This window comes from Ovis canadensis, chromosome 4 (genome assembly GCF_042477335.2).
Source record: "Ovis canadensis isolate MfBH-ARS-UI-01 breed Bighorn chromosome 4, ARS-UI_OviCan_v2, whole genome shotgun sequence".
In the NCBI taxonomy this organism is placed as follows: domain Eukaryota; kingdom Metazoa; phylum Chordata; class Mammalia; order Artiodactyla; family Bovidae; genus Ovis; species Ovis canadensis.
Genome location: NC_091248.1, coordinates 48,368,330 through 48,390,650, shown reverse-complemented (window position 1 = coordinate 48,390,650; position 22,321 = coordinate 48,368,330). Strand labels below are relative to the sequence as shown.

General features: G+C 40.2%; 1 protein-coding gene across 1 annotated transcript in view; it reads left to right on the top strand.

The window, feature by feature from the left end:
- Positions 1–1,124: 1,124 nt before the first annotated feature.
- The window catches only part of GRM3 (glutamate metabotropic receptor 3), a 105,020-nt gene continuing 83,823 nt past the window's right edge, over positions 1,125–22,321 (top strand). The window contains exon 1 of the mRNA XM_069588803.1: positions 1,125–1,736. Within this exon, the coding sequence (XP_069444904.1) occupies positions 1,269–1,736 (468 nt within the window). The 5' untranslated portion in view covers positions 1,125–1,268. The remainder of the gene's footprint in view (positions 1,737–22,321) is intronic.

Below are 22,321 nucleotides of genomic sequence, written 5' to 3'. Positions count from 1 at the left end.
CATGTCCGACTCTTTGCAACCCCATTGACTGCAGCACACCAGGCTTCCCTGTCCTTCACTATCTCCTGGAGGTTCTCAAACTCACATCCATTGAGTCAATGATGCCATCCAACCACCTCATCCTCCGTCACCCACTTCTCCTGCCCTCAATCTTCCCAGTATTTCCTCAGTCTTTTCCATTGAGTCTGCCCTTTGCATCAAGTGGTCAAAGTATTGGAGCTTCAGCTTCAGCATCAATCCTTCCAGTTCAGGGCTAATTTCTGACTGGTTTGATCTCCTTGCTGTCTAAGGGGCTCTCAATTGTAGTGCTAGAGAGTTGTTTAGCAGGCAGTTAGCCTAGGAGACTGTTAAGTGGTTGAAACTGAACACTAGTTGAGCTAACCCAAGAAAGGAGTATTCAGTACTGGAATGAATCAGTAATCGGACATGAATCATGAGAACAGAAACCTAGGAAGCAGAAACATGTAGAAAAGAAGATTTCAATTAAGTAAAATGAGGACTACAAAGGGTTTATTGTTGAAAGACAGGGAATAAAGACTCATAGCCAGGTTGCTTCCCTGCTTCTGCTGCTGCTAAGTCACTTCAGTCATGTCCAACTCTATGCAACCCCATAGACGCCAGCCCACCAGGCTCCCCTGTCCCTGGGATTCTCCAGGCAAGAACACTGGAGTGGGTTGCCATTTCCTTCTCCAATGCATGAAAGTGAAGTCACTCAGCCGTGTCCAACCCTCAGCGACCCCATGGACTACAGCCTTCCAGGCTCCTCCGTCCATGGGATTTTCCAGGCAAGAGTACTGGAGTGGGGTGCCATTGCCTTCTCCACTGAACTGAACATTAGAAAACCCAGAGTCTGAACACTACCAAGTGCAGTCTGTCAGGTCACTTCCTCTCTTTACTCCTCAGTGTCCATTTCTGGGAGGTGGGGCCACTAAGAGCTATGTCACAGCAGGGTGTTGTAAGGACTGGGTGAGAATACTTGGGAGCATTCCTGGCGCACTGCTCCATATGTGTTTAGTAGATGGTAACTGGAATCATTATCCCATCAAAGGTCTGAATGGGGACCATCAGTATAATCACTGTTGCCTTCTCTACCATTCTTGTTCATTCAATTTTTATCTCTTTAGGAATTTGGTGACAGCCTCTGTTAGTCTGCTCCTCCTTTACACGAAGGATAGAGCAAAGATCCAGTTTGGCAATGAGAGAGGAGGACTAGCGGGCAGCATTGGCGCCATCCACTGATATCTGCCAGAGGTACAGACACGGGACTCATGAAGATGTTGACAAGACTCCAAGTTCTTACATTAGCTTTGTTTTCAAAGGGATTTTTACTTTGTTTAGGGGACCATAACTTTCTTAGGAGGGAGATTAAAATAGAAGGTGACCTCGTTTTAGGGGGCCTATTTCCCATTAATGAAAAAGGCACTGGAACTGAAGAATGTGGGCGAATCAACGAAGATCGAGGGATCCAACGCCTGGAAGCCATGTTGTTTGCTATCGATGAAATTAACAAAGACGATTACCTGCTTCCAGGAGTGAAGCTGGGTGTTCACATTTTGGATACCTGCTCAAGGGATACCTACGCATTAGAGCAATCACTGGAATTTGTCAGGGCATCTCTGACTAAAGTGGATGAAGCGGAGTATATGTGTCCTGATGGATCCTATGCCATTCAAGAAAATATCCCACTTGTCATTGCAGGGGTCATTGGCGGCTCTTACAGCAGCGTTTCCATACAGGTAAGACTGACAGTGTTGCTGATAAAACACTGTATCTCTTTGGTTTTATGTCTTTGGGGAACAAAAGGAAAATATCCTAATAGCTTCATCAATGGATGATATTAACCATGTAATTGTTCATTTCTGTAAGTCTCTGGTAATAGAGGTTTGCAGACAGAACAGTACTTGAGCAATGAAAATTGTTTAAAGATATAGCAAGTAGCTAGTGCAGCATAATGAGCTACTGCAAAATTCAGTGACTTAAAACAACAATTATTAATTACTATAGTTTATAAGTCTGAAGACTGGCTGGAGCGAGCAGATCAAGGCTAGGTTCAGCTGCAGGTAGCTCTGCTCCAAGTTTGTCCCTTATCCTCCACCTGGAGTCAGTCAGCTAACCCGGTCATGTTTGTCTGAGTGATGACAGAGGTGCAAGAGAATGCAAATTTAACTGCACAGGCCCCTTCCAAACTTCTGCATGCTTCACAGCTGTGAACATCCCACCAGCCAAAGCACCTCACAAGGCTCAGCCAGAATCAAGGAGCAGGGAAATAGGTGCCACCCACAACCCACATGCTGCTAAGTTACATCACAAAGAATGTGGTTACATCACAGAGCCATGACTTCAAGTCCTCAATATAAACGAGCACAAGAAGGTACAAAATCACTGAGCTCTATTTTTTTCCACACTATTTTTTTCCAAGCGTTGCTTTATTCAGAGATAAATTATAAAAATTTTTCTCATGGTATAAACCTGCAAATGTATGCAGAGATGCTAGATAATTACTACCAAAAAAAAAAAAATAGAGGGAACAATTTAGCACATAATTTAAACTAGATTAAAAAAACCTGATAATTGGTTCTCATAATTTTGTTAGGGAAAGAAGGAACATATTAGTCAAACTCTTACAGTGCTCACAGGTCACAAAATTAGAGATGGAAAAGAGCTAAGAAATCATCCAGGTCAAAATTCTCTTTTTCCCATGCCCTAGAAATATTGGTTTCATGAATATTCCCATTGGTAGGTAGCACATGAACTAGAACTTAGACTGATCTTTCGTACTTTGGGGCTCTTTCAACTCTCCTATGTGATTTTTATGTTATATGAAGTTCAATATTTTTCCTGGTAAATGCGGCAGTAATACAAGTCCATAAGATATGAATCATATACTTTGCTTCCTACCAAATGACTGTCATCAAAGCTCCGTACACTAAAAGAAGTCATATTACACCTGTGTTGTCTGTACATGTCACCAACCACTTAAACTGGCTCTACTCACATTGGAATAATCTTATTTCCATATCAGAGACTTTAAAATTCTACACAGAGTTCTGTGCTGCTCTACGCAGCTAGTGCAAATTTTTTTCCTTCTATAAGCACACACTCATGAATAATTAGGATAATTGATTTCTCATAAATATCCTTTGACTTCGTTAGATGGATAGAAAATACTGCACATCTCAAAGCATATCATGTTAATTTTGCCACTATTTCTACACTTGGATAACAAAAGATGGAATTTGCTATTTGAAAAGAGAAAACTAAAGTATATCTTTGTCATACTTCAATAATAATTTCATCAGATAAGTGCCAAACATTTTATAAATATTTATATTATACTCAATATTACCACTAGTAAAGAGTTACAAATATGTTTTTCTGACCTTAGTTTCTCCCAATACAGTAATAGCACTCCACAGCAGATGTGTAACTATATATTTACCCAAAGTAATTAACAAACTGTGCTAGGCAAATAAAATTTTAATCTACTTTTACTGTTTTATTATCTATAAACGCCTCAAAAGAGGTCAGATTATCTTTTAAAAATGTAGGCTATTAAAACCCTGCACTTGTTCACAAGGGGAAAAACCACTTAATCATCAAAGGACCTGGCTTATTAGTTCACTTATCTGGTCTATATCACTATAAAATCACAAATACTGATATGGTTTTTGTCTCCACATTATACATAAGGAAACTAAAACTGTCATGTTATATCAAAAAGGACATAAATTTAGGCAGCACCAAATGGACCTTGAACTCCAGCTCCACAATTTACAAAAAGTGAGTGAGTGTTAATCGTTCAGTCACATCAGACTCTTTTCTACTGTGGACTGTAACTCACCAGGCTCCTCTGTCCATGGGATTGCTATTTCCTCCTCCAGGGGATATTCCCAACCCAGAATCAAACCTAGGTCTCCTGCAATGCAGGCAGATTTTTTATCATCAGAGCCTTCAGGGAAGCCTCAGTTGACAAGCTTATTTATAAAATAAGGAAAATACTATCCACTTGAAAAAGTTATTGGGAGGATAAATTGAGAGAAGCCATGGGAAATGCCTTACCAAAAAAAAACTAACAGATTCAATAAGCAGTAACTATTATAAACCTAAAATCATTGGAAAAATCGGTGGAAGAGCCACCTCTAACACTAACTCCAAGAAGTCCCAAGAAATTGTTGCTGGTCCCTCATGTGCCTCGTCAGTCAGGTGATCTATACGAAGCTCCCTGGGTGCATCCTGCAACATCACAGGGGTTAGAGAGACCACTCAAGTCCCGGAACTCAGCCTTGACCTCGAGGAACCTAAATTCTGGCTATGGATACAGTACTATTAGGAAATAATAGTGACTACACTTCTGAATACATTCAAGGGGCTTACATGGTAAGAAATGACCTCTGGGAAGTTTTGAGGGTGACTGAGAGAATGAAAGCTGCACTAGAGAAAAGCTAATTGGGCCACAGTCTGAACGAAACACTGGATCTGAGGAAGTCGATCAGAAAGACATGGTAGGAATCTGTGAGCAAGAGGACAAAGACCTTGACAGCACTAAGAGGGTGAGCCGGAAATGAAAGGAGAGAGAGGGCTTCGCTGCCCCCTTCCTGGTCCCCAGGTGCTCAGGCTCTGACTAGGCCCCCACTGGTCCCCTCAGCCAAAGGAAGTGGGGAGGTGGGGCCATCTGTCTACACTCTGATCTCCAGGCCGCCTTCCAAGGAATCCCTCGCCATAGAGCCTTGCTTTCAGCTTCATGAATGAAAAGCAGTCTTAGGGCCTCTTACATAGCTAAGAATTCAGTTACCCTTGGTAAGCCTATTATCTGTCTTTAAATAAGAATTTTTTAAAGAAATAGTCAATAGCAATCCAAAGCAATAAATTCCTGATGGGGACTTTGAGACACTCTTGCACCTATATTAATGAGAGAAGTGTTTTAGAAGAAAGGCATTTTCTGGGTGCCCCTCACCCTCACTTTTGCTCAGGATGGATTCTGATCCTCTGCCCTGGTGTCTGGTAACAGTGGTGACAGCGTGCAGCTGGTAGTCACAAAGATGCATGCCCTGTGGTCACCTCTGCCATCTATTTTCACCTGCTTTTAACTTCTTGAATAATTACTGGAAAATGTCTGAGCTTGAACTGAGCTAGGGGGAGAAAAGAGGGTTAAACTGTAGGGAAAAAAAAATAATATATATATATATATACACACACACACACACACTAAGATAAGTCCACCACAAAATTACAAAGATTCCACTCATTTAATTGTTGCATCCAGTACCAAACCACAGCACAGAGTTTTTAGTCACAAAATCATTCCTGAGAGCCAGACTTATCAAGAATGATAAAATTTGTGCATCTTCTCTTTTGTGGTTGGGTCAGGTTAGACATTATCATCTCCCCATTTGGCCGGAATAGCTTTACTCTTGGGATGGCTTCAGAAGGTACTTTTCTCTCCAGTTTCCTCTCCTCTCATTATCTTCCTACTAAAGAAGAATTCCTCTAGAAATCAGCAGAGGAGACACCCTCCACTGTATTAGTTCATACAACAGGCAGCCTACAGACAGCAGAAACCACGTGAAAGGAGAAATTCTTAATGATTTACTGAGTTAATCTGTATCGCCATTGACAAAAAACAGAATATTTTCTTGACACTCTTAATAAGTAGACAAACCACTCTTTGGTGGTCCATTGTCTAAAGCAACAGAATTGATTTTTTAATTTGGTAATCAATGAAAGCTAGAATCAAAATCTTTCTTTATTAGCAAATATTCATGGGGTCTATTCACCACCCCATCTGGTGAATAAGCTTCTTTTCAAAGTATTTTAGAGATTGTATTCCACTCTCCTCTATAAGCCTGCAACCCACCCTCCTGGGGAAAAACACTATTTATTCAAGTAGAAAAGCAGGTTGGTTGCCTTTAGCAAGGCAATTGTCTACATGGTACTATTCCAAAGCAGTGTTTACACTTGTGCTTTTTCAAACAGAGCTCCTAAGTTGTTCAGTCAAAAAAAAAAAGTCTCACGAATTGTTCCAAAATATTCCTCACTCCTTTCAGGAAATGTCTATTTCCTTCGTCTTTCTTGCCTTAGCCAGAGCAAGGTCAGCTGCAACAGAACAGGCATAAGTTGACCAGTTATTATTGCATCCCTGAATGTTAAAGTAGCCTCAGCAACAAATGGATATTTGGGTTAAATAGCTCATACAAAGGGCAGAATCGAGCCTTGAAAGGATCCTAACAACCTCTTTTCTATGCCTGACACAGTAAAATCTTTTTTCAGAATTTTTAGCACTAGTCACATCCCAAGAACTCCCTGACCCTGGGAGGTAGTCATTATACCGTTTACCATGACATGGATTTGGACATGTCATGCATTGCTCACATCAAGTCCCTGAGAAGAGTAGCTCAAACTAAAGCCCTTGCAATAAGTTTCCCAGACTTTATCTAGATAGGGTATGAAGAATAGCCTATAAAGACACTAAGCAGGCTATTCTTCCTCCTCCACCCAATTCCACAGAGAGAAAGTGGGCCAGCACTCCAGTCAATCTATATTAGGTATCGTCTTCCCTCAATGATTCCTTCCTCCTTTAATTCAAATGCTGTGGGGAAGAATCACACATGAGTTCCTGTTATCACAGGAAAATCAGAAAAACAGCTGAAGGGCTAGGTGTTACAAAAGGCCGCATAGGGTTAGCTGTGACCAAGTATCAGATAGACTCCAGAATGGAAAAATAATGGGTTTTTTTCTGTGAATAAATAAATAAATTTAAATTAGAGCAGAGTTTCTCAACACTGTCCCTATTGGGCTGGATACTCCTGCTGTGCAGAGCTGCCCTGTGCAGTATAGGTTGGTTAGCAGCATCACTGGCCCCTCCTCACTAGACTGCATGCCAACAGGACCTTAAGTTGTGGTGCACCCAGATGTTTCCACACACTGTCAAAGGACAAAGTTCTCCCCCTTCCCCACGGACCAGTGCTGACGTAGAGCAGGGTGTATCTACAGCCAGCATAAGGAAGAGTTATTAGAAACAAAATGATGGTCCTGAACGAGGAGGCTGTAAGTCCTTAGTCACCAGAGTTATTCAAACACAAACTGACCTATATATAATCGAGGAGACAAAGCAACATATTAGTAATTGAATTGTGTTGCATTGAAGGGCATTTCTTAATTTTATAATTATACAGTGCTAAAGCAAAATACTCTATTAAGATGAGTGATTATAATGAAAGTATCTAAAACATGAAACAAAATAAATTATAGACTCAACCCACCATTGGGATTAATTTGAAGAAGTCTAATCAATTGTTACTTCACTTGATTATGGTAGTATTTGTGTGAGTTTGGTAAATCAAGCTTCTCAATTATGTGCTAGTTACAACTAGGACACATATAATTTCACTTTCATTAGAAAATAAGCATTTATTCAGTTCAGTTCAGTTCAGTTGCTCAGTTGTGTCCGACTCTTTGCGACCCCATGAATCGCAGCATGCCAGGCCTCCCTATCCATCACCGTCTCCTGGAGTTCACTCAGACTCACATCCGTCGAGTCAGTGATGCCATCCAGCCATCTCATCCTCGGTCATCCCCTTCTCCTCCTGCCCCCAATCCCTCCCAGCATCAGGGTCTTTTCCAATGAGTCAACTCTTCACATGAGGTGGCCAAAGTACTGGAGTTTCAGCTTTAGCATCATTCCTTCCAAAGAAATCCCAGGGCTGATCTCCTTCAGAATGGACTGGTTGGATCTCCTTGCAGTCCAAGGGACTCTCAAGAGTCTTCTCCAACACCACAGTTCAAAAGCATCAATTCTTTGGTGCTCAGCTTTCTTCACAGTCCAGCTCTCACATCCATACCTTACCACTGGAAAAACCATAGCCTTGACTAGACAGACCTTTGTTGGCAAAGTAATGTCTCTGCTTTTCAATATGCTATCTCGGTTGGTCATAACTTTCCTTCCAAGGAGTAAGCGTCTTTTAATTTCATGGCTGCAGTCACCATCTGCAGTGATTTTGGAGCCCCGAAAAATAAAGTCTGACACTGTTAGGCATATATATTTTAGGTTCAGCAAGAACACTACTGTGTAGACTAGGTAAGGGGAAGCAGAGAGCATGCAAAATAAAATGCATAAATCTTATTACAAAACAGAAACAGGCTCATAGAAATAGAAAACATGTTTAGAGTTACCAAAGGGGAAACAAGAGTGAGGATATATTAGGAGTTTGGGATTAACAGAGACACACTACTATACATAAAATAGATAAACAATGAGGAGCTACTATATGGCATAGGGAACTATATTAATATCTTGTAACAACCCACATGGGAAAAGACTCTGAAAAAGTATCATTTTGCTGTATACCTGAAATGCTGTAAATCAACTGTACTTCAATAAAAACATTTATAAATAGTAGACACTTTATGAGCCCTTGACGCATCTATAAGCAAATATCGAATCCATATATAAAACACGTACAAGAACTGAGAATCAGTTGACCGTGTAAGTGCTGGGAGACCAGAGAGAACGACGGAATGAGCAGAAGGGAATGGAGGTAGAGAGGGAAAAGACTCTTAGATCTGTGTGAACAGAAGGCAGATCCGTGTGAACAGAAAGCTTGCCTTTAAATTGTCCCTGGAAAGCTGCTTTCTCATAGTCTAATGATGTATACTATCTGCTCCTTCTTGCCTGAAAAGGAGAACATAGTGTTTCTTCTATCTGGAATGCACTGTCCCTTAGCCGTTTGGCCAAGCCAAATCCTTCTCTCTTTCAGTTCTCAGCTCAGACACTGTCCTTTAAAAAAAAAAAAATCCCTTTTATTTGTTTTTAACTTTTTGGCCATGCCACACAGCATATGGAATCTTAGTTCCCTGACCAGGAATAAAACCCATGCCTCCTACAGTGAAAATGCAGAGTCTTAACCACTGTACTGCCAGGGAAGCCTCATACGCTATATCTTTTGAGAAATGTTTCCCAAGCTCCCACTACTTAAGCACACACCTGCATTACTAGCTTATTAACCATAACTATTCCTTTGCATATCTATTTTCCTACCTAACAATAAGCTACTTGACTTTGGGAACCACATCTTTTATCTTTGTATTGAGGGTACCTAAAACAATACCTCCACCAAGTTGAGAGTAAATGCTTTTTGAATGAATTGAAAGAATTAACAGACTGATAACCTGCTGCCTGTCCAGAAAGCTGGAAATCCCTGAATGAATCTTGCGTTGCAGATCACAACCATGACCTACTTATTCTAGGTCAGTCTGGATCATCATAAATGAAAAATAAGCATTTTTCTACAATGGAAAAATGCATATGATACAAAAGACAGATGATGTAGAAAAGTGAGCTTGTGGGACAAAGTTCTCCCATACCCTCCCCACCTTCACTGCGTGCCACAAAAGATGTCTTGATTTGAGAGTAGCTCTAAGGGTTCCTTACTTTGCTGACTAAGGTCCATCTAGTCAAGGCTATGGTTTTTCCTGTGGTCATGTATGGATGTGAGAGTTGGACTGTGAAGAAGGCAGAGCGCCAAAGAATTGATGCTTTTGAACTGTGGTGTTGGAGAAGACTCTTGAGAGTCCCTTGGACTGCTAGGAGATCCAACCAGTTCATTCTGAAGATCAACCCTGGGATTTCTTTGGAAGGAATGATGCTAAAGCTGAAACTCCAGTACTTTGGCCACCTCATGTGAAGAGTTGACTCATTGGAAAAGACTCTGATGCTGGGAGGGATTGGGGGCAGGAGGAGAAGGGGATGACCGAGGATGAGATGGCTGGATGGCATCACTGACTCAATGGACGTGAGTCTGGGTGAACTTCAGGAGATGGTGATGGACAGGAGGCCTGGCGTGCTGCAATTCATGGGGTCACAAAGAGTCGGACACAACTGAGTGACTGAACTGAACTGAACTGAACTAAGGGTTCCATTCCATTTGTCCTTAGACTGACTATTCCCAGAGACTACTATCCAACACTCAACATAGGTGGGCACCCAGGGCCATTCCAGATTAGGTCAGTGCCCCATACTTACTCTAATCAAGCTGTCTTCAGTGTTTCCACATAAAGAATACAGTGTTGACTATGCCAGATTCTGTGCTAGGAGCCAAGACAAAAGAGAAGGAAACATCATCCTATCCTTAAGACAAGTAGAGGGACAGCATTAGAAATCCATTCACCAATCCAACTTTAGTGTCTCTATCACTAGAAAAGTAAAAGTGATAGTTGCATTTAATGAGCTTAAAATTGCAAACACAACAATCACAGCACAGATACGGCTATACATTTTTAGCATGCCTTCCTAAAAATTTCAGCTCAGTGATTAAAACTCTGGGTGCAGATTAACTAGAATTTATTTAATCCTTGCCTCTTTCCTCATTTCTAAGACTAAGATATTAATAGTACTTCTTTTACTGGGTTATTGCATGAATTAAATGAGAAAATACATGAAAACCAGGTTTAAAAACATAGAGTCTTACACATAATGAGAATTAAACATTTTAGATTTTAGTATATATTTTATGTTGGCTTAAAAAAAAAAAAAACTTTCAACATCTCCAGTGCAAGAGGAATCGTTCCAAAAGGAATTGGGGTTCATGAGGGTCAAGTACCAAGTTTAAGTTTCTACCACTTTACAAGTAGTGGAATCAACATTAAAATCTAGATAGCTGGCCTCCCACACTGCTATCCTGATCGCCCCCTCTCACAGCCTAAGTGTCAGAAAAACTCAACTCAAGAATTATCTCAGATAGAATCTTTTTATTTATTTCCTTCCCAGGCTTTTCATGCTAAAGCAATCTCACAAATCCCACCCCACGCTCCCCGCCGCCCCCCCCCCATCAAAACAGGGCTGTGTTATTTAAGGACTTTATCACAGGGAGGGAGGCAACAGCAAGAGCAATTCAAAAATGCTTTTGTTAACATTGTTTCACTGTAGAAATTTCTCGCCAGAGGTAATTATCTAAGATGCACTATTTCTTTTCCTTTGCTTTGGAGTTAATTTATTCCTTAATTAATTCTCCTTCTGTCATGTGTCTATTTGGAAACTACTCATGAAAAACAAGAGATTACCATCAGGACCACTGGCCACAGGGCAGTAGAATGGCCCGTGACTGAGAACCAGCTTTTGTGGTGTTCACACGTCTAGGATGGAGGTCATGAAGTGAAAATCAAGGGGTACGGGCATTCCCGAAAGATCAGTGAGTGTTTCATAATATAGTACAATTATAGATTAATAGGTCAGCTCCTCACTGTAGGACTGCTGCAACTTTCAGTTAAAATGAAGTTGTGATTTTGCTTTACCAACACAAAGTTCTCTTTCCAAATCACTATTAAATATGTGCCTTTTTAATAGCTCAATATATACAAGGCCCAGGATTTCAATATGGAAAGAGCCAATACATAACAGTTTATAATACTGAAAGTCTATTGATTTAATGCAGAATAGAAGCACTTTTACAGTTCTGTGAAAAACACAGTTGAAAACTTAGAGTATGTTCGCAATAGTGGACTCTGAAAATTCAAGAATAATGTTCCAAAAACACCTGCAGTTAAACTCTAAGCAAACACTGCTACTCCAGGCCGCATAGCAGTGGGACTTGGAACACTAAAATTGTGGTGTCACTATTTTTGACATCACCACCTGGTATATTATGGAAATCCCTCTGTTACTAGTGACAAAGTCTTGATTCCTGCCAGCTCCTTGATTTTACATTCCCATAGAGGGAACTGTAAAACACAAGAAAATACAATAGGGACAACATCTTCAGAAATTATATTCCAAATATAGACCAGGTTTACTTGCCAAGTGGTCAGAATGGCAAAGCATATTGAGACATTTGCCGCCACTTATTAGGTCAAATTGGCAGGGCGTGCATCCCAGGGACTAGCAGGTCCCCACCAGTCACTGTGTCTCCACTTTGGGTAGCTGCCATTAGGTTCACAATGAGGCCTCAGAGAATACAAACCAGGCAATTAAGCTCTCCCAGTGTGGAAAACAGATGTGATGGAACACACAACCTATAATTTGTTCAGGATTTTTCTCCAAAAAGTAACTTTCCATCAAAGTAAAAAGGGCATATGTGCATTAAGCATATATTACCTATATTGACACAGTAGTTTTAAGGAATATCATTTATACAAGATTTAAGAAATGTGACAATAAATGTAGGCTGGTGTCATCCAGTAGACTTCAACTGCTATCAGAGTTCACTTAACTGAAGCTCTGTTTTTATTTCTACCTGGATGAAACGGCTTATGCCCTTTTTCTGAGATGCTTCCAGGAATTTAAAAGTTCTTTAGCCTTTTTAGAGTCTCCAGTGATGAACATTATTTATGACCTGCTTCTTTTCAAGAAGATTTCAATGTGACCCGTAATGACACAAACAGGAAAACAAATTAAGACATGAGTACTTAAGTAATTACTACCAACCGAATAAATGGTTTTAATGAACTCAGGTTTTATTTTTTCACCTCCAATCTTGACCTTTCTACTATTAACTTATTAACTGCTATTAGGATTACAAGGTCCCTGGCCTTCAAAACCTCACAGCCTGAGTCAGAATGAGTATGTTGTCCATCTGATTACCCGTCCCTGACTTTTTCTTTTCAAGTTGGATGTCATCCGCTGTGGCCTGCTTAGAACATAACTTTTGTCATGTCATTCCTTTATTTAAACTTCGTAATGTCTTTTTATCTCTTAAAGAAGAAAAATCAAAATCTTTATCATAGCATGTGAAATACTTAGCAGTCCAGCCACAATCTTTTTATTCTTCCTCATCCTACTAATCCCTCGAGGGCACTGGGTACCCTGATAACACTGAATAATTTGCTACTCATAAAGCAGATGTGAATTTGCCCATCTCTGCCTTTGTGCTCATCTTTCTGCCTGAAAACTTCTTTTCCCTTCCTCTGCTTGGTAAACGTTCACTTGGTCTTCAAGCTCAAGTCTAAGTGTTACCTCTACATGGGAACCCACCATGACTCACTTGAACCTGCTCCTCCACCTGTGTTTTTGTATATGTACATGTATCTCAAAATTTTATCCTTAGTATGCGTCTTTGTCTCCCACAAGACTACACCTTCCTAGAAGACAGTGGAGGTACATTACTCATCTTAGGACAGTATAAATTTGAGAATAGTGTCTTGTAACATCAAAGTCGACTGAAGTTTGCTGAATGAATGACCGCTGGATCAGCCATTCCCACCACCTCTTTCATGTTTTGAACATTTACTAAGTGCCAGCTGGTGAGTTAAGTGCTTCACAAGTATTATCACTTCATCCTTAAATAACTTCACAAGCCACAGACTACTTATTCCCTTTTTACAAAAGAGGAGACTGAAGCTTAAGGAATTAAAATAACTTAAATAAACCAATAACTTAAAAAACTAAATTCAAGCAGCTAGTGAGAGAATGGGCTGCTATTCCACTGCTGGCCTATTTGATGCCAATCCTATGCACTGAATGGTTACCCTACTTGCTTATATACCTGACAGTTCTGTCGAAGTGATGAACATTTAACAGGAAACCCATGAATAGCATAGTTTTATTTATTACAAATAATATGGTATATAACCCTCTGTCCTAAACTATTGCAAAGGATCTCAGAAATAAATAAAAATCATTTTTAAAAAATTAAGCTACAGTCCTTAGCTCTTCCTACACATCCTCAACAGTTTCAGACTTCAGTTAACAGTAAAAAAGGATAGGAGTGTCTTTTTTAATCAATAGGACTAAATTTATCATATTATGTTATACAAGTGACTTCAGGGGCCACAGAAAAATATGGATTTGTCCAACTTGTGGCTTTGTTAAATCCTCAAGAGGCACTGTAAAAAATCAATATCCAAGGCACGGAAGGATGTGTTTTTAACAGGTCTTTTGCTGTCAAGTCATCCTTGAAGTCTTTTTGCAGGTGTCACTGGCAAACACTAACACACACTGGACCAGATATGCCGTAGACTTTCTGACCTTATTGTTACGGACTGCAACTCAGGCTCACTCAATCCCATGATTTCTAATTAAAAATTATTTCACGAGGGGAAAAGGAGTAAAGAGCAGATACAGGCTGATACAGTAGGCAAAAGGTCTGCTTATTCCCCTTCTAAGTATCTGCTAAGTCTAGTTGGAAACAACGTCATTCCTGAGACAGTGCCTTGTTAGAAAGGGAGCAAGACAGACCTTTGTCAAATATGGGTTTTCACGATGAGAAACCTGACATGTCTGATGATGCCAGTCTCCCGGGAAAATGTGATTCAAGGGACCCTACATGGTCTACATAGCACTTCAGCCTCAGTGATAAGGGATGAGAATGCCAAAATGGCTAACCTTGCTATTCATAAATTACTTAGTCACAAAGGAAGGAAATGAAAATGTCTGACAATATGGGTTACAAACATTTCAGGAGAGAGAGAGAGATAGCAATCAGGGTTACTATACGCCATTTATGAAGGTTTCTACCATGATTAGAGAGTCCTTTTCTGGAACATCCCTACAAAATCATAAGGACTTTATCATACCATTAACGGGAATGGCAGTACAAATCTTGGACTAGAGTGTTTTTTGTGCTCACGGCACGTAGAAATCAGTGACTTTTGCAGATTAAACTGAGAAAATTGGCATTTGCTATGCTCTGTCATATGACTTCCTAAATCCAGATTAATCTCTGACCCTCAAACATGGGCTCCAGTCAACTCATTTCATGCAAAACATTCCCAGATGTGCTGCAGGTAGTGTGGTCCAAAACAAACAAACAAACAACAACAAAAAACAATGACTAATCCTTTCTGCAATAACAATATGATTGGCATCCTTTATGAGCAGATAACTCATGTGATGGGAACAGCTTGAATCCCTCAGGCAGTTTCTCAACTACACACCACCTCCAGTTTCATTTTAAAATCCAAGCCAATCTGAGGTTTCTGTATAGCTAATAGTACAGCTTGATCATTCTCAATAGGAGGGTCACAGTGGTCTCATCCCATAACAATTTTGAGAACTGGCTTTATGTAATAACACGGGTTATAAGGTAGCAGATGGCTTAAAGTACAGTAGTCTTGTGGGCTTGTATATAATCATTTAATTAAAAGAATGAAACAAAGCATTGAGCACTGCATGTGTGATAAAACAATTAAAGGTGTAGCTTATTCTTAGAAAACAGCCCCAAAGTGATATGGAAACAACACCAAATGCAAAGGCAAACCCTTGGAGGTTATTATCAAGTCTCCTCATTCCCAGGTTAGCACCAGTGGCTTATTTTTCAAAAGCATACAGTTCAGCTTTGTAGATAGCAATTTTCTTGGGAAGTAATAATTTGATGCCTCTTTACCATCTGGAATTCTTATAGCTAAGCACAGGTCCCCGTAAAAACCAGCTATTGTTGTCCCCATCAGCACAGCCTCAGAAGATAATAACCACAAAATTTCTGAGAAGAATCCTCATCATGGACAATCACTTTAGTAGGACACTTACTTCTACTAAACTCTAGACCTACATCTGCCTTTTTGTCTTCTGTTGAATAAAATGTCTGGCATTGTATCAGCACAGAAGGCATGAAGCTCATATTTAAGATGGGTATGTCATATCTCTTATATACGGACTTTAAAAAGAAAAGATACAAGTGGACTTACTTATAAAATAGAAAGAGACAGACTTAAGAAAATGAAATTGTGGTTGCGGGGGGGAAGGGATAGCTAGAAAGTCTGGGATGGACATGTACACACTGCTATATTTTAAATGGATAACCAACAAGGACCTGTGTATAGCATATGGAACTCTGCTCAATGTTATGTGCCAAGCTGGATGGAAGCGGGATTTGGGGAAGAATGGATACATGTATTATGTGTGGCTGAGTCCCTTCACTGTTTACCCGAAACTATGACAACACTGGTAATCAGCCATATCCCAATATAAAATAAAAGTTAAAAGTTTGGGGAAAAAGAATATGTATCTCAGCGAAACTATAAAATAAAATGGGTATGTCATGGATGTCCTGAATGGGAAGAGTGACTACAGGATGTGGAGGCTCACAGTGACTGACATTTCTAATTCATATTCCCTTTTTTCACAACCTCAAAGAATAGACTACCCCAGCTCTTTCCCAAAGCTTACACTCTTTTATCCCTATGATCAGAGCATCATTGAAATGAAGCATGACACCTAGAATTCTAAAGACTTCCCATAACTTGCTAAAAAAATGCCAGGAGAAATAAAACTCCCAGATAAATTGGTCTTTAACTTAAAATTCTCAACAGCCAATGAGGATAGTTTGGCTACCTTCAGGAGCCTGACTCCACAGTCAGCTATTGATTATTGGAAAAACATTCCCAAGAAAGAATAAACAAAGCAACTGATGTGAGTAATGAGGGTTTGGCTGCTTACGTATCTGTACACAATGCATTAGTCTGCAGAAAAATCTTCCCTTATGAGTAGACCTTAGTATGGGTTCATTTGATGAAGACTTCCCTTAGGTATATGTTTATCTGATTCCTCCTTTAGGTTTATATGGTTTGAAAACTAAGGCTCCATGATAAGGCCCTTAGTTTGTTTTCCTTAAGATAAAAAGGCACCTTTGTAGCCCAAGGAAATTGGTGCAATAACCAGATCCAGTTGGCATTATACTGACTTCCTTTTGTATACTCCTAATTAGTTACACAGAGGTAATTTGGAGAAATTTTGGTTTTAACAGTATGAAAACCTTTGCTTCAGCTACCTTAAGGTCTAAGCCAATTGTCTATGTATCATCTCACTTTGGTGAAAACTTGACAATGATTAGCAAAGGATCTACAATGCACAGAATATTGTTTATAGTGTTTGACAGGAGCTTTACATTGCTTACTGGGGTAGTTAGTCTGCGGGGGGTTCCCACAGAAACATATCGTTGCAATTAGAAAAGGTCACATGGAAGTGCAGCAAACTATCCACTCATTCATCAGCTCATTTATTTAACAAATGTCGCACCGGCTTCCCAGGGAGCACTAGTGGTAAAGAACCCGCCTGCCAATACAGGAGAGACATAAGAGATGTGGGTTTGACCCCTGGGTCACAAAGATCCTCTGGATGAGGGCATGGCAACCCACTCCAGTATTCTTGCCTGGAATATCCCCTGGACAGAGGAGCCTGGCGGGCTACAGTTCATAGGGTCACAAAGAGTCACACATGACTGAAGCGACTTAGCACACACACACGCACGCATGGCACACCTCTTTTACTCCACAAGGCATCGAAGGAACAGAAATTAACAATGCACATTCCCTGGCCTTCAGAGTTTTCACTCCAGAAGAGGAATTAGTGAATGATCTAGAAGTCACCATACATTTTGATTAGTGCCACGAGGGAAATACATACAGGAGTGACAGTCTCACAAGATGGGTGCACAACTCAGCCTGAAGTACCTTCTCAGAGAAGGGGCCCTTGAATGGATTTGAATGGATTCACTGAGCAGACAAGTGGTAAAAGTCATTTTAAGCACAGGGAACAACATGGGCAAAGGCACACAGATTTGAGGACACAGTATATGGGAGAAACTAGATAGTTCATTGGGAGACAGAAATAATAGGGACATAGTAGCAGACATTCAACATTATATGCCATTGGTTGTTGGACAACTATTGCCGGTAACGGCGATCCTGGGGCTTCCCTGATGGCTCAGCAGGTAAAGAATCCGCCTGCAATATAGGAGACACAGGAGACACGGATTCAATCCCTGGGTTGGAAAGGGCATGGCAACCCACTTTAGTATTCTTGCCTGGAGAATCCCATGGACAGAGGAGCCTGGAGGGCTATAGTCCATGGGGTAGCAAAGCGTTGGGTGTGACTGAGCAACTGACATTTTCACTTTCACTCTCACTAAAACTGCAAAAATGAAACAAAGGCAGAACTACTAATTCAAACCATCACATCTGCTGGAAAACATAACAGTAGCTGGTCAAGCCCAGCATCTTTAGCATTTCTCAAATCAAAAAAAAGTCCATACATTTGTGACTTGAGAGGTTGCATTGAAAACATTGCACTGCCTGCTGCTGCTAAGTCACTTCAGTCGTGTCCAACTCTGTGCGACCCCATAGACGACAGCCCACCAGGCTCCCCCGTCCCTGGGATTCTCCAGGCAAGAACACTGGAGTGGGTTGCCATTGCCTTCTCCAATGCATGAAAATGAAAAGTCAAAGTGAGGTCGCTCAGTAGCGTCCGACTCTTCACGACCCCATGGACTGTAGCCTACCAGGCTTTTCCATCCGTGGGATTTTCCAGGCAAGAGTACTGGAGGGGAATGCCATCACCTTCTCCGACTGCACTGCCTAGTCCAGGATAAATTCAAACCACCCAGAAAGTGGATACTCCTCAGGTGTTTGAACACTGAACAGAAAACTATAGTACACTATATGCAGAAAGGGCTTCTAGGAAACCTGGATGCAGTCTTTCAGGCCTTAGGAAACAATGAGTTCTGCCATAAAGTCATGGTGTTTCCTACATAAATCATAAAGCCAAACTTGATAATGATATGTATAACTTGAAGCTTTCAAACTCCCAGCTGAAATGACCCCTGGTTTCTTAGTCCACTGTTTTTACCTCTGTAGATGGTCAGGCAGTAAATAAACATCTACAGAGTTATCTCAAAGTACAGAACTGACAAATGAAAAAGTATATTTTTAATAAAAGGGAATGACTACTCATGGTCCTCCAGCCAAGGAAACAGTGCCTTAAGAAATGAAAAAGGATGGACATATTATAACTTGAAATATATCATTGCTATATGTAATGAGTGGAGAAGGAAATGGCAACCCACTCCAGTACTCTTGCCTGGAGAATCCCATGGAGGGAGGAGCCTGGAAGGCTACAGTCCCTGGGGTCGCAAAGAGTCGGACACGACTGAGCGACTTCACTCACTCACTCACTCATACTGTAATGAGAGAAATTCCATATGGCAGAGGTTAAGAGCTTGAATTGCAGAATGAACTGAATAAGAGGAGAAGGGGACAACAGAAGATGGGATGATTGGATGGCATAACCAACTCGATGGACTTTAGTTTGAGCAAGCTCCGGGAGTTGGTGATGGACAGGGAAGCCTGGTGTGCTGCAGTCCATGGGGTCGCAAAGAGTCAGACACAACTGAGCTACTGAACCAAACTGAACTGGGAAAGTAAGCATAGTGTCAGACACCTGGGACGCAAGATCCCCAGGTGCTCGGTGCCTCAGTTCCTCAATCTATAAAATGGGATAATGGTAGTAACATCCTCATAAAGTTGTTATGAGGATTAAAGGAGATAATACAGCTATAACAGTGGATCTAAAATTGACTCTAAAGAAAGCAAACCACTTAATAATTCCTCCTTGACTTTAGCCACACTTGGATTCCTGGTAGATTTTTGCAGCATTCAACTTGGCATCTATACCCTCATTTTCCCCTAGTTTTCTTATTTTTTCTTCACTTATATGTAATTTTAACTTAAATTCAGAAATATACATCTCTTCCTATGTAATATCACCTAATTGCCAGAAAAGAAGGCTAGTCCTTTGGAAAAATCAAAAAACTGGGCTCCACTCAGCTTTTTTGCTTATTGGTTATATAAATTTTAGAAAGTCACTTCACTCTGTGAGCTTCAGTTTCCTCACCTATAAAGCAAAAAGCTTAGATTAGCTTCACAGCTCCTTTTAGCTCAAAAACGTAATGATCTCATAGCTTATTTATGTTTTTTTTCCAAAGTCACTGATAAAAATGTAATCTTCCTTGACCACCTCATATAGAATTTCTTCCAAGCTATTCTATTTTAGCATATTTACATTTTTATCCAATTCCTATCACTTTCCCCTTTTCATAAGAATCCAGGTAATGTCACCAATACCTTGTTGAAGTCAGAGTTCATGGCTACAACTCCTACCTAAATGGTCCAACTAATGTTGGAAGATTCTACTGAAATTCATTCTCAGTGAATCCATGCTGATTTCTAGCACCTTTTTTGTTCATTTCTAAATGCCTGCAAGCTCTCTATAGGGAACTCTGAGAAAAAAAATTACCAAAATATATCATGATTATTGATTTATATTTATTCCTGATTTTTCTCTTACTCCTCTCTTTTTATCCTTTGACAGTCCTCCCATTATTAATTTCTCAGAAATTATTAATAGTAATTACCTGATCTAATCTGTGATTTCTTCCAGAATTCAGAACTGGAGGCAAACTTAATTGATTATGGACCCTTCTTGTGGTCTTCTCCCTGGCTTGGGTGTGTGAGAACTTTTTCATATATTTGTATCACAATCTCCAGATAGGAAACATTCTCATGAAGGCACATAAGGAGGCATAAAGGACTGGGCAGTGTCTTGCTTTCACTCATTTAGAACCAACTCTCCCAACCAGTGATTTGCTCTCTTTTTACCACTGCTGCTGCTGCTGCTGCTAGGTCACTTCAGTTGTGTCTGATTCTGTGCGACCCCATAAACAGCAGCCCACTAGGCTCCCCCGTCCCTGGGATTCTCCAGGCAAGAATACTGGGGTGGGTTGCCATTTCCTTCTCCAATGCATGAAAGTGAAAAGTGAAAGTGAAGTTGCTCAGTAGTGCCGAACTCTTAGCGACCCCATGGACTGCAGCCTACCAGGCTCCTCCGTCCATGGGATTTTCCAGGCAAGAGTACTGGAGTGGGGTGCCATTGCCTTCTTATCACAACTTCTCCTAAAATATAATTGAAAAACAGTCATAGCAACAATCAACAGCACTCCATTTTCACATTCTGTGCTTTATTCTTCCTAGTTCTCACAGGTTCATGCCGATCTTGTATATTGTCCAAGGCCTGCCCAAGGACCTAACACACCTACAGGTTTCATCCTTCTCTCTAGTTCTTTCGCAGCCTAGCCATCCAGTGGCTTCTTTGGAGGTCTTGACTTGTCTGTCTTATTGAGACTATTCCATATTATTTGAGTTATTTTTTTAAGTTTTCCTACTGCTCTTAAGCTATATACCTTTTAATTAGAGTTTCTAACCATGAAAAGTATCTCTCTACTTTTAAAGTGGTTTTCCCTAAAGGATATAACTAGATCTTTTTGCCCTTCCTCCACTCCTACTAACACTATCACTGGGTAACTTTCTTCCAAAAGTCCACATTATTTCTCCATCCTAAAATGATTCTTGTATGTTTAAAATGATGTCCAATGTAGATGTCCTCTTACACCTTCATGTTTTCACAGAGGAAACCACATGGCCAGTAAAGCAAATCAAGAATGTTTCAGACGGCCGGTTTTATGTTAAAAAGAAAGCTCCTAGTAGGAATTAAACCACACTATTGCTTCTGTTCCTCCCTCCTGTTCTTCCTACCTGGGTGCCCTTCTGTGCTTCAGACCTCAGCTTCACAGTCATACAGGAGACAGCAGACTCAAGGTTATAAGAGGGCAGCTATGGTCCTTCGGGTCAAAAGACCTGCCTCTAAATTGTGATTTTGCCTCTACTTTCTAATCCTATGATCACAAACAAATTTCTTCATCTCAGTTTCTGCACTCTTACAATGGAGAAAACAATATTCATCATAAAAGGCAGTTGTGAATATCAAAGGAGAAAATACACATATAAATACCCAGTACATCAGTCACTGGCTTTACAACAGAATAAATAATTTTGAAAATGCACATATCAAACTAAGAACTTTATTCTTCTCTAGAAGTCAGGCTGGAGAGGGTGAGAGAGGGAAAGAAAATGAGATTTATAATCTGCTTACTTCTGTGGTGTTTAATTTTTATATTAAGCATTTTTACTCATGTAATCTAAGGAAACTAGTATTAAAATGAATGGTTCACCATGACAAAAGGACTTTAACACTTTGTTCTATCATTCATTTGCATTACATGTGTTTCAAAAATGTAAATGTAACTCTGAACATCATGCTCTGACTATATGATTGCTCCATGCTATTTAAGAGGTAATACAATTGAGATTACACTTTATTAGAGTTCCATTCTCATGTTTAGCTCACTAAATGTGCCTCCTTTTTCTAAAGTAGGCTGTAGTCTCCTCATTAAAACACTCACACACAAGCTATTGTATCATTGAAGTAGAACTGATTTACAAAGTTGTGGTAGCCTCAGGTGTACAACAACGTAATTCAGATATATAGATAGAGATACATATTTATATATCCATATATATTCCTTCAGATTCTTTTCCATTATAGATTATTATAAGATATTGAATACAGTTCCTTGTGCTACAGTGTAGATCCTTATTGTTTATTTTGTACATAATCATTTATATATCAGATAACTGCTCATAAAATGATAGCAATCGCTGCAGTTGAATTCTAACCCACTACCTACCCAAACCTGCTACAATCGTGCCCCTTCCTACCCAGAGA